Below are 13,717 nucleotides of genomic sequence, written 5' to 3'. Positions count from 1 at the left end.
TCCTGCTTGTGTATCCAGTATCCGGTATTGATCTCGTCTGTCCCGTCCTGTCCGGTATCTTGCTCGTGTATCCTGTATCCAGTATCGATCCCGCCTGTCCCGTATCCTCCTGGTGTATCTAGTATTCGGTATCGATCCCGTCTGTCCTGTCCTGCATGGTATCTTGCTTGTGCATCCTGTATCCGGTATCGATCCCGTCTGTCCCGTCCTCACCTGTACCTTGCTCGTGTATCCTGTATCCGGTATCAATCACGCCTGTCCTGTCCTCACCTGTATCTTGCTCGTGTATCGATCTTGCTCTGTCGTCTCGTGCATCCGGTATCGATCTCGTGAATCCAGTACCTGTCCCATCCAGTCCGGTATCCTGTTCGTCTGCCCCTGGCTTCCTGTTTTCCCCTGCCTGACTTCTCTGCCATGCTTTTTCTGCCCAGCGATCGCCGAATCGCTGGCGTTTGTGTTTCCATGCATCCCGCTTCCATAAATAAAGCTTGGTGTGAAAACGTTACGCGTTTGGGTTTACCGTCTGTTCGGGTTCTGACATCTTATTAACTTTGGAGTAATAGTTTGGTAGTTATTTTGTTCAACAAGCAAAGTTCCATGTGGTTATGCTAGAATTAACAAAAATAGCACATCCTTACATTTATTAAAGGTAAATTGTGTAATATTTGACCACTAGATGGCACTGTATTGTATTGTCTAATGTGAACGGAAACCAGTGCCAAGTGAACACAGTATTGCAGCAAGATGAAAAACAAACATGGCGGCGACTACGAAGTATGGATTTCACTATGTAAAAGAAATGCAAATTTCTCGACCAAGGAATATAAAAAAAATAACCTTGGTTTGATAGTTCATGGATTTTTGCATATGACTCAAATCATTGTTTTTTTGTACTGAATTATATTTTTTTTGTATGACTAGGTGATACTAAATATCACCATTTAAGGAGAGTGATTTTCCCCCCAAACTGATCCTAGAATGTTGACGTATTTTCGCTAATGCCTTTTATTCGTTTGGTTTATTTAAAAAAGTAAACCAAGGGGGAAAAAAGTATATTTATGTCTTTTGTTTTATTCTGTGGCAATGGCAAAGTTTAGATCCTACGTTCATAGTTTCCATTTGTGAATTACATAGTTTCTATGAAAGTAGTTGTAAATAATTCCTACCCAAACTCCCAAATGTATTTAAATCTTAATTTCTGACAAGTCAGTTCAAAATAACTTTAACTCAGCGAAAATCACTGAACTGTTCCTTTCTCCCACCTAGAACTAAATTTATTATACATGCATCCTGTATGACAGTGTTTCTCAACCTTTTTTGAGCCAAGGAACACTTTTTTCATCAAAAATCCCGAGATACCCTACTGAGGCAAAATATCTTAAAAGTTGATATCTGCCAACAGCTCCATCTTTTTTTAACCTTAAATCATCACGTTGCCTAAAATTGACTGATGTTTTTTTTTTGTGGTCATTGTGGCCTGGGAATTAATACAGGTTATTCATTTTGGTTAATAATTTATTTGTTGTTTGGGATTTTTAACTATATTGTAATCTTGTTTTTTTTTCTAAAAAATAACAAAAATCATAATTAAATTATCTGCCAGTGGAACATAATATGTTTTACTAGGTTCTAAATTGCTTCTTTTTTATAGTGAAACAAGAAAATAATTAAAATCAGCAAAATCATCCGCGAGGTTTTAATTTTTTAAAAATATTAATACCGGTACATTTCCCAGTACTATCCCATGAGTGGATTAGTATACAAAAAAAAAATAATAATAGTAATCTGCTGACACCTACTAATATGGATGAATACTATTGGTTACTCCGCTGATTAAAGAAAGAAAGCAGATATTAAACAATGGCATTCTTTTTTACAAACATAAGACCGTACCGTAGGAAATTGCCCAATGTCACGGTTGCCATGGCGCCCAATTTGCCCCGCCCGTGTGGTGCCAACTGCGGCTTGTTGACTGATTGGCTTTTTGTCTATTTAAGCTCTGTGCACTCACTCTTCCTTCGTCAGTCTGTCAACGAACCTCTGCCCCGCAAGACGTGGGTTTTGACTCAGTCCGGTTTCCTGTTGATATTTCCTGTCCAAGATTGTTCCAGTTTATTTTGTCCTGTTTAATATTAATTTCCAGTTTCGTTCCTGTCTATTTTTGTCCTGTTTATTATTCTCTTTAGTTTTCGGTTCCGTCTAGTTTGTCCTGTTTAATTTTGATATCTTGTTTCATTATCAATCCTGTCTGTCCTGTCCTGTCTGGTATTGACCCCATCTGTCCAATATCTACTCGGGCAATTGGTATCGATCTCGTCGGCCCCTGGCTGCCCCGGTGCTGTGGAATGCTCTTCCTCCTGAGATTCGATCTGCAACCTCAGTGAAAATGTTTAAATCTAAGCTCAAAACACACTTCTACTCTATATCATATTAATAACCTATACTTTTCGTGGACAATAGCTCTGTATTATTTGTGATTGCAACACCCTTTGCTGTCTGGTAATTGTGCGGTCCCTTCTCAAGGTTTCTTCATTTTCCTCATGTTGAGGTTTTTGAGTTTTTCCTTGCCCTCATGTTGGTTCCAGATCAGGGGATGATGTAATAATAGTCTAAAAAATAGTTTGTGTAATAATCTGTGCAGCCCTTTGAGACTCTTTGTGATTAAGGGCTATACAAATAAAAATGACTTGACTTGACTTATGTTGATAATATGTGTATCGTTTGCCCTCATGTAGGGGGGTAATAGTCTGTAATAATAGTTTGCAATAGTCTTTGATCTGTGCAGCCCTTTGAGACTCTTTGTGATTAAGGGCTATACAAATACACATGACATGACTATCATTTCACGCCAGACTGCTGCCTAACGGGCATGACTCCCCATTTCCCGTAAAATAAAGAGCTTGTGTAAGAAACGTCACACGTTTGGGTCCTGATCCTGTTCTGGTTCATGACACATTAGATATGATAGCATGGCACACTAGTGTGCCCCAGCACACTGGTTAAAAAACACTGCTGTAGGCATACAGTATGAAAACGCACACATCCAAACAAATCAAACAAAAACAACACAGACCACAGTTTTTCAAACAAACTTTTTTCCCCTTTCAAACCAATATCGCAATATTGACAACATCACAACAATTTGGGTTGGGATTTTTCATTACTATTGCCGTTTTATCTGCGATCGGCATCATTTTTATGCATATTTAAATGAACTTCTCGTTACATCAAGATGAACAGGCACTACACCAGTTAGGAGATCAAAGTACATCACTAACTATGAACATACATCACCTAGACCGTTAATAGAGGTTTGCTGCAACGTAAGCTGAAGTCCCCTGTGTGCATAAGGAAGAGATCAACATAAAAAAGAACATTTACACTTACACATTTTTACTGCCTCAACATGGTTAGGTCTAATTGTTAACTTAACACCGTTGTACAGTTACCATAGAATAATATCTTTAAATTACATCTTCATATACAAATCTGACAGCTTGAGTCATAACGCTCTTATGATACACATACCATCGCCATGAAATTCATCATATCATTGTTTTCCATTGCCGTTATTCGAGTGAGATACATTTACATATACTGTATAGGACTATATCTTGTCTTGGTGGTCCTCTGCATTTTTTCTTTTTACTTTCTACACAACGCATACATACTGAATTATGTCAAAATGGCAAGGTAGAGATACCGATATGTGCATGTGTGTGAGTTTGTGTGGGAAATAGATGATTCAAGTCCTTTTTGCTTTGCTGGACAACTTGACTGGTTAAGACACATCTTGTGAGCTGGCGATGTTTTTGACTTCACTTTAAAACCTGAAACCTATTTCCAGGAAGAGCTCAACAATTGTGATGTTCTGAAACGTCAACGCTTCTAAAATGCTATCTATTATGCAGGCATCATTTAAACAAATTTAGGAGTCACCCCTCACATGATAACACACAACTCAATTGACTGAATGCAATATGGTGATCACTTTTGAAAATGAATGTCTGCCTATAATACAATGCAAGCACTGTTTAAGCAAAACGTTAATGAGGACAAATGTATTCCCTGTGTCAGTGGTGTGAAGACAAACGAAGCTTTGGTGGACTGGGATGCAGCTACAAACCAATCAGGTCTAGTTCCATGATATGTGAGGTAATTGCATGGAGAAAAAACACAATTGATGGTAGCGGGTCATTCTTTGGCTCAGCATAAAAATGGACCTCACACTTTAACTAGTAGGAGCTTGCAGACAGTCAAGAAGCGCATTTTTCTTTCGCTCACTTTTCATGCCTGGACACTAGTACATTCATAAAGAGGCTTGGTCTTCACAATGGGGATCTGCATTGCCCCATGTCATCTCATTCCTGGTTGAAAAATGCTGGCATAGGCATTGTTGGAAAACCCTCGCATCTCAAAAGGATGTATTGATCCGCCTTTGCTTCGACAATAGTTGTTTTTAGACTTTGTCTTCCTGTTACAATGTCATGTCTTTGCTCGATTGCACGATGACAAACAAAACATAAAATTGAGCAAATTGTCAGCAAGCTTTCTCAGATGCATGCGATGCTTCCAAAGTGACATTTGTGTTTGCTTTGCATCAGGTCGCAGCCTAGTCCAGGCTGCGGGGAATGTGAGTGGCTGCATAGCACATGCTGCTATGCATGCTCATAAACAGTTTGACACAAAACACAGCACACATGGAGGAAAGAGGTTGGAGCGGGGCACGGAGAAAAAATACGTCCTCCCCTGGAAGAAAGAGGATACTGTTTTTGGTACTTAAAACACGACACGGCATTCCTGATGTAAGGAGGGTGACCATACACGGCATTAAAAAAATATACACAAAAATGGAATTACTGTATATATACAATGCAGGTGTGAGAAGCTCGTCTTTCGTTATATTCACCTTCCATTTACACGACAGACTGCAGTAGACTGTGTGTTAACAGAAGCTGCATTGTACATTATATACAGCTACAGAGAGAAGCCTGGTTCCTGTCGAGGTTGAATGTGAGTATACTTATTTTGAACAACTCAAAAGCTGAATAAAACATACAAGATTAATGTAAAGTCTGTTAGGTTACTAAGATTAGATGACTGCTTCACGCATCTGTTGGGCAAGGGATGTGTTGCTCTTAAGTCTCTGGCTATGTGCGGTGCAATTCAATGGTGCTGACCAGGAGCGTCCGTGTCTTTGTGCCGCTGTTGTCTTAGATGGGCTCGACGTAATTGGCCGGATACAGTCCCTCCCGGCCGCTGTCCAAACGACCTCGGCACCAGCCTTGTTCATCTTCGTCCTCGGTCTTGGTCAGCTCATCTCCTGCCGGGTAACAGTTAGCCTTCATCAACAAGCGGTAGACTAAAACACATATTCTGTTGTCCTATATTTATTTACTCGATATTTTTCCATTGCAGAGGTTGTTGTTTCAAATTCGGACTCAAAACTCACCTCTTCAGACTTGCCTTTTCTTGACCATTTGCCTCTCATACCACCCCTTTTAACTCTAATGTGTTTTATTGGCTTCTTATTACTTTTACTCTTGTTTTACTCTTTATTTATTGTTGTGTCCTACTTATTTGTACAGCAACCTTGACTGTCCTGAAGGGGCTTCAAAATACAATGTTTGACAATGTTTGATTAGTGGTCATTTACGTGATTACCTGTAAAACTCTCAATCTAACGAAAAAATCACTCGGAAAAAAGAAAAGCGTAGTTATTTCCCTTAAAATTTCGTAACGAGCCAAGAGTCTTCTTTTGTGTGTAAACCTGAAATGTGTCATGATTACTGATGTGACTGAGCTGTGCCCGCTCCTTTGGCGCCAACTGCCGCGGACTCTGATTGGCTCCCGATCAGTACTTGTACCCAGTCCTGTCTGTCCCCTTTTGTCAGTCCGTCTGCAAACCTCAGTTAAAACTAGGCAAGCCTTTTTCGACCCTGACTCCCACTTGTCCCGTTTTTTGCTACCGGCTTCGACTCGTTTTTCATCCTGGCCACGTTTACTCTCCCGTCCCGGCTTTCGACCTTTTTTTTGTCCCCGACCACGTCTTCACTTCTATTCTGGCTGACGACTCGCTTCTGACCCCGACCAGGTTTATGCGCTCCTGTCCCGGCTACTGACCCGTTTTTCCGTCCCTGACACCGCCATTGCACGACACGAAAGAGCCACTTCCGCGTTGGGAGCACAATTCGAGTTTCAGAGCGACCTGCTTCCCGTGTCCAGCAATCACCGGATCGTGGGCGCAACCCATTCTCTTTCTTCCAATAATACTTGTGAGAAATGCAACGCAAGTGGGTCCTGTCTCTTTTCTGGTCCTGACAGAAATGTAATTCTAATAGCATCTAAAAGACAGTGGAAATCTTTCATAGAATATTTTGTAAGAGTTTTCCAGTTAAAGACGGACTATTTAAATCTCATCTCATCTCATCGTATCTCATTAGCTGCACTGCTTATCCTCAGTAGGGTCGTGGGGGTGCTGGAGCCCATCCCAGCAATCATCGGGCAGTAGGCAGGGTACACCCTGAACTGGTTGCCAGCCAATCGCAGGGCACACAGGGACAGACAACTCGCTCCCTCATTCACACCTAGGGACAATTTGAACCGGCCAATCCACCTGAAATGCATGTATTTGGAATGCGGGAGGAAACCGGAGTGCTCGGAGGAAACCCACGTAAGCACGGGGAGAACATACAAACTCCGCACAGTAAGTCTGGTAGCTGGATTTGAACCCACACAGGAGGTTCCCAGGACCTTAAAACTGTGCCGCACACGCGCTAACCACTGCGCCGCTGTGCTGCCCACTATTTAAATCTTCACATTATTAATTTTGTTTTATCTAATGCATCTTGTTATTTTCAATGGATTTGACAAGTAATTACTTATTGTGCTCATTTAACGTCTTGTTCAGTTACACTGTTCTGGATTTTTTGGTTTGCTAAGGGCCCTCTCAAGGTGAGGTCCTTAAAAAGACAAAAAGTAGAATATTTGCTCTATTAAGTATGTTTTAACAATGTCCAACTGAGTTTGAAAAAAACAATGTAATTAGAAATGGGCAGGTTGTGCGCATTACTTTTCAAAAAAGTAATTAGTTATAGTTACTCACTACTTCTTCCAAAAAGTAACTGAGTTAGTCACTGAATTACTCTATAGTAAGTAACTAGTTACAAGGGAAAGTACTTATTTCTATTACGTAAAAAAGAAGTTGTTGTATGTCAAATAATTTAAAATGTATTGAGCAGTATTTTAGTAGCCATGTTATAGAACCTTGTAATATGTATTCAACCTCACCAGCAACGGATATATCCTGCAACTAAATTGCAACAAGTATAAACAGTAAAAAACATAAAGTTCAAACAATTAAATGAAAATAAAAGGGAAAAACAAGAAACAAAAGAAATAATATAATAATGAAAAATACAGAGAAAAGATAGAAAAAGTAATAAACTTTACATTTTTGTAAAAACGCATAACAACTGAAAAACACAGGAAATAAAATTAATATATAGTAGCTCAGAAGGTAAGCAGCCGATGAGCAGGTAGTTGCCTTGCATGGCTGACGCTGCTATCGGTGTGTGAGTGTGTGTGAATGGGTGAGTGTGAAGCACATTGTAAAGCGCTTTGGGAGGTCTTTATTGACTTGAAAAGCGCTATATAAATGCAGACCATTTACATTTATATCCATAAAATACAAAAATATAACCTTTTTCATGCTACAAAAAAATCAAAGTCAACAACACAGAATCCCCCCAAAAAAGCATATTGACCAATCTGAGAGAGAAAAGTGCAATTGGAGGGAACCTGCTGTTGATTGGTGGGAAGAAGGCTCCTTCATTCATTTTCAAGAGCTGGCTCATCGAGACATTTCGTTTGTGATAGACACAAGTCGGTTGCCGCCGCATTCACCATTTCGCCTTTTCTTTGCCGCATTAGTAAATATGGTATTCAAAATCATGATATAATTATATAGTAGTCGCTATTTTAAATGTTGACATGATCTGAAAAGACGTGACGTAAACAACTTAGAGGAGAGTGGAAAACCATGCTGCTGAAACAGCGTCAGATTTGCGGGGGCAAGCTGCCGTTGCCGTTCTGCAGTCAATGTAACCCACCACTTCAAATTGTCAGTAACAGAAACAGCGTTGTAACGACGGAAAAAAATAATTTGTTAGATTACCCCAATAGTGAAAAAATATGCCGTTACGTAACACTGAGATTTGGGGTTGTGGGGGGAGTGCTGAAGAGTGACTGCTTGTATTTGTTAGTGTAGCACAAAAACGGTGAAAGTAAGAAAAGACCTGCTTCAAGTACAGTCCAAATGCTAACCAGAACCCGAAGAAAAATAAAAAAAGAGTTTATTTGAGCGCATCTAAGAAATGCACTGATTTGCACGTGCAACATAATGTGCTTGACAGAGGCTGTAAAGATTACACAAACCAGGAGATGATGTTTTTCCCCCTGATTTTTTACCATACGTGGTTAATTTAAAATAAGATACTCTTCCTGTGCTCACTTCTCTTAAGAATTAGGAAACGTTCAAGTTTTCAATTTTCTTGAATGCAGCAACAGGTCAACAACTAATCACGGCTCAACCAAGTGACTGAAGGTGGAATCCAGTAGTTTTGTTTTAACACGGCTAGTAGAAAGATGGTGATGACATAATACCACGATTAGTTTTTACATATTACTCAAGACAATGTGTCTAACTAAAGTCATTTTCCTGAATTGAGACCCATTAAAGGACAGTTCAAGTCGGAAACTTGAAAAATAAAGATCTATCTATCAGATACATTTGGACAAGTTTTTACCTGCTTTGAAAGACAGCTCATCCTGCTCTTGGCCATCATAGTCATAGAGGGCTCGGACACGGACACCTTTCCCAGAGGCGGAATCCTCCTCAAACGAGTTTCCGTTTCCGCCGTTTTCATTGTAACCAGTAGGCTGTTCATCATCAGACCACTCGGTTGAGTAGGCTTGGTTCTTTTCATAGCTGCTCACGCTAGGGAAACACAATATACACAGCCTCATTGAATGTGCAATATATCAGGTGCGATCCTGAGTGAGTTACAAGCAGCTAATTTGTATGCCATGAACAAAAACAACACGGAGTTTTGATTCCTTTTTGTGTTCACAAATGTTGAATAAAATAAATAAAAATATATTCAAAAAATATAAATTTTAAATAGCTTACATTTTATTTTATACAAGATTTTAACTAACCTGCTTCGGTCACCAGGAGGAGCCACGTGATCAGTGCTCGGAGTGAGTGGGGCTCCATCTGGCTTCTTCTTCTTTGGAGGGGCACTTGCCTGGTCCGGGTTGTATTCCTGCTCAACACATATTCAAAATATACAATGTGAATAAGTTGAGCTAAACTGTTTATTATCACCCGTGAGCAACGATTGGGATCTAAGTACAGTGGAACCTCAGTTTTCGAACGCCTCTCAGTTCGAACAAATCGATTCTCGACCAAAAATTTCGAGAAATTCTTGCTTCGCTTTTCGTTCAAAAAATCGGAGTTCGAACGCCGGTACGCTAGGGTGCGATGCTGAGCGGCGTACGGGTGTAGATTGCCCCCACCCCTCGTGAAGAACTGTTATGACGTGCGCGCGCACTTCTTTTTGCTTTCGCTTTAGATATCGGTGAACGGAGTGTTTTAGCCCCTAATTATGCCTCCGAAGAAGGTCAGTGCACGCAGGACAGGTGAAAAAAAAAACAAGTTGTTCGTCCAACTATTGCCTTTAAGAAAGACATAATAGCTAAATATGAAAGAGGTGCACGAATTTCCGATCTTGCTAGTGAATACAGCATGGCTAAATCTACTATCAGTACGATAGTAAAGAATAAGGAGGCTGTGAAATCGAGTGATGCGGCTAAGGAGGTTAGCGCTATAAGCAAGCAACTGCCGCAAGAAGAGGTTGAAAACCTTTTTGATGATTTTTCTCTCCCCACCGTCCACCACAAAGGTAAGAAATCCTATTCATAATCCTTTTTTTTTAAAATTTTACACGTTCATGTTAGCGTAATCTTCCGTACGAAAGATTACGCTAACGCGAACGTACGATTAGCCTGGGTTAGCTTCATGTTTACGTTCTTGCTAAACATTCAGGGTGTTGGAACGGATTAAAACGATTTTACATTACTTTTAATGGGAAAAGCGATTTTCCGTGATCGACCAAATCGGTTTTCGAACAGGGTTCTGGAACGGATTATGGTCGAGAACCGAGGTTCCACTGTATATATATCTGTTTGTTTGTTTGTTTGTCTGTTTGTCCACCCAAGAAAAGGACAAAGAGTTTAGATATGACCACCATCTTTCACAGGCAGTCACACAAGATGTGAAAACTGCCCCAAAAAGCTGACTTGGCATATTTGGGTTTTGCTGACACAGCAGCTTTTCCAGAAAGATATTGTACTCTCTCTGGCCAGAAGAAGTTTGGCCAGGATCACGATCTTACAAGCAATGAGTTAGGTCACTCTAGAGGTGAAAATGTCAAAAAAAGCAATAGAAAACAAAATGACCAGGATTTTAGTGTCTATCCGAACTCAGTATTTCTTTTTGGGGTTTCCATTCTGATGTGTCAATGACCCTGCCAAAGAGAAATACCACCCAAAAGTGTTTGGTGATGCTATAATGGCACACAGCCTTCTAGTTTTACATATAATTTATTCATTTTAATCTTCGAAAAAGTTGGCATTCATTTTTGCTGCATTGTTTTATATTCTAAGGAGGAGTTGCAGGTGGTCAAGTTTTAAAAATACTGACCCAATATTTCTAAGCCATATTCAATTGTAATCATTGAGAGGTTCTACAAAAAAAAAAAAAAAAAGTTCGATATCAAGGTAAAATTGCATTGCCGGAAATCCAAGGTCTACTTCAAAAGGTCCTTGAATATTATGTACAGCTCAGGTAAACTGAATTGCCATACATTATGCTTTTATTTTGTACAGCTATAGTTGTATGTTGCGTTCAAGATTGGAGAAATACAGACACAAGTAATTTACAAAAGATTTGCAGATTAAGAGCATGATGGATTAAATAATTCAGGTAAATGACAAACCACTTATTTTCTTTATAAGTCATGTTTTATAATCGTGCACATCTCAGTTTCGTTGTTAATTAGTATTGTCTCGATGTGGAAATAGCACAAAATATAATCTATAGATTCAAAGGGTTAGGGTTTGGGTTAGCGTTAGGGTTAGGGTTATGGAAGTATCGACTTTATTTATATGAGCGCACCTAAATTGCGTTCTTAATTCTTAAAAAAAAATGTGTTTGTGTGTCTGTGTCTGTTTGAGTGAGACTCAGAGTGATCATTCCACACTACTTTTTGATTGTTTTTGACCAGCCTTTCACAAGTTTTTTTGTTTTTTTGAGGATACCCATAGCAGCAATATGGCGGACAATCATGTCAGCTCCCTCAAGGTGAGCCTCAGGTTATATCAAATAAACACAAATTTCTCCACCTAGGAGTATTAAAAAATAGTGTTTCTCTGTTAGGTTACGTATTTTGCACATTATTCAAATCAATATACAGTGGAACCTCGGTTTTCGAACGCCTCTCAATTCGAACAAATCGGAGTCCGACCAAAAATTTAGAGAAATTCTTGCTTCGCTGTTCGGTCAAAAAATCGGAGTTCGAACACCGGTAATGCGTGAGTGCGTACGATAGGGTGGGATGCTGAGCGGCGTACGGGTGTAGATTGCTCTTTTCGTGACCAACTCTTATCGCGTGTGGAAGTTTTGCTTTCGCTTTTAATATAGGTGTACGAAGTGTTTTATCCCCTAATTATGCCTCCGAAGAAAGTCAGTGTAAGCAGCAAAGTTGCTACGGGTGAAAAAAGAAAAGTAGTGCGTACAACTATTGCATTTAAGAAAGAAATAATAGCAAAATATGAAGGAGGTGTGCAAGAGTCTGATCTTGCTAGGGAATACCCCACTGTCCACCTGCGCCTTCTGCTGACCACCACAAAGGTAAGAAATCCTATTCATAATTCTTTTTTTATCCTTTTTTTTATTTTTACACGTTCATGTTAGCGTAATCTTTCGTAAGGAAGATTACGATAACGTGAATGTACGATTAGCTTGGGTTAGCTTTATGTTTACGTTGAACATTCAAGGTAAACATTCAGGGTGTTGGAATGGAGCCCAACTTTCAGGGTGTTGGAACGGAGCCCCCTTTCCAATGAGCCGCTCACCACTTGTTGTGGAGACCCGGGTGCTAAATGACTTGTAAACGACCTGATTTTTTTATTTTTACACATTCATGTTAGCGTAATCTTTCGTACGGAAGATTACGATAACGCGGACGTACGATTAGCCTGGGTTAGCTTTATGTTTACGTTGAACATTCAAGGTAAACATTCAGGGTGTTGGAATGGAGCCCAACTTTCAGGGTGTTGGAATGGAGCCCCCTTTCCAATGAGCCGCTCACCACTTGTTGTGGAGACCCGGGTGCTAAATGACTTGTAAACGACCTGATTTTTTTATTTTTACACATTCATGTTAGCGTAATCTTTCGTACGGAAGATTACGATAACGCGGACGTACGATTAGCCTGGGTTAGCTTTATGTATACGTTAAACATTCAAGGTAAACACTCAGGGTGTTGGAACGGATTAAAACGATTTGCATTATTTTTAATGGGAAAAATGATTTTGGTGATCGAACAAATCGGTTTTCGAACAGGGTTCTAGAACGGATTATGATCGTGAACCGAGGTTCCACTGTAGTTGAAAGAATGAAGTCGTTTCTACCGCTAGGAGGTGTTAAATAATACACAATGTCTCTTTAAAAACACATGAGGATTTTACTACGTGATTTCAAATTGTTAAAAGGTAAGTTTTCAGATGTCCCCGCTTACATAGAAGACTTAAAAAGTGTATTATTATAGTGTATTTGTTTGTATTCTTTAGTTGACTGAACTTGGTAATGGTTATATATATATTCAAAATGTGGTCATACCTCAAAGGCAGGCCAGTTCATGTGCATTCCGGGCCCATGGTTGTTGCTAAACCACTTGAGATCCTCTTGTGTGTTTGCTGACAGTATGGTACGTTCCAATTCTCTGTAAATATTGCCGTAGCTGAGGAAAGAAACAACAGACGAGTGGACGTCAGCCAAATTCTAAAATGAACCAACAGTTTTATTTAAGACTTCAGCTGCGAGCGCTGTGATGTTACAATATTTGCAATGCTGAAGTGAAGCTTTTATTTTTCACAACAGCCTGTGACATCAATGAGCAAATTGAGAACCTTTCTTTCAAATGTAGTATCTAGAGGGCTACACTCACCCTAACCCTGACAGTCAGACTTATGTTTGAAGCTCTCATTGGGGTCAACTCCAGAATTAAGACTGGTACATTCTAGAGTTTCACTGAGATTCTTGCAAAAAACGATAAATCTATTTCAAATACAGAAGACATTGCAGTGCTACAATCTTTCAAATGGGATTTAATTATTCATGAACAACAGATACTAAGAATAAACCTCATACTTCAAACCAAGGAAGTCATACTCCTAGAGGAAAAAAGGCTGACTCGGCATCACTAATCATCAATGAGGCCTGTGCAGCAAGAGTCCACTGCTTCAAATTTCAGGGTATGTACATCTATGATGACTTCTTATAGTCTATCAACACCTGAACTCCGGTAGGGAAGGCCCAGAAGCTAGAACCTAGAACCGAAGCTGCTGGTGTCCTTCAAAAGAGTCACAGAGC

At 39.8% G+C, this 13,717-nt stretch overlaps 1 protein-coding gene across 2 annotated transcripts in view; it reads right to left on the bottom strand.

Moving 5' to 3' along the window:
* Nucleotides 1-3,073: 3,073 nt before the first annotated feature.
* The window catches only part of LOC148368720 (protein kinase C and casein kinase substrate in neurons protein 1-like), a 43,990-nt gene continuing 33,346 nt past the window's right edge, over nucleotides 3,074-13,717 (bottom strand). For both annotated transcript variants that reach the window (XM_088330740.1, XM_088330741.1), the window contains exons 7-10: nucleotides 12,965-13,085; nucleotides 9,220-9,326; nucleotides 8,808-8,998; nucleotides 3,074-5,323 (exon numbers count right to left, since the gene is read on the bottom strand). In XM_088330740.1, coding sequence (XP_088186866.1) covers nucleotides 5,214-5,323; nucleotides 8,808-8,998; nucleotides 9,220-9,326; nucleotides 12,965-13,085 — 529 coding nt within the window. In that variant the 3' untranslated portion in view covers nucleotides 3,074-5,213. The remainder of the gene's footprint in view (nucleotides 5,324-8,807; nucleotides 8,999-9,219; nucleotides 9,327-12,964; nucleotides 13,086-13,717) is intronic.

This window comes from Urocampus carinirostris, chromosome 3, assembly GCF_059441175.1.
Source record: "Urocampus carinirostris isolate Australia breed hairy pipefish chromosome 3, RoL_Ucar_1.0, whole genome shotgun sequence".
In the NCBI taxonomy this organism is placed as follows: Eukaryota; Metazoa; Chordata; class Actinopteri; order Syngnathiformes; family Syngnathidae; genus Urocampus; species Urocampus carinirostris.
This window is presented reverse-complemented; position numbering and strand designations above follow the sequence as displayed.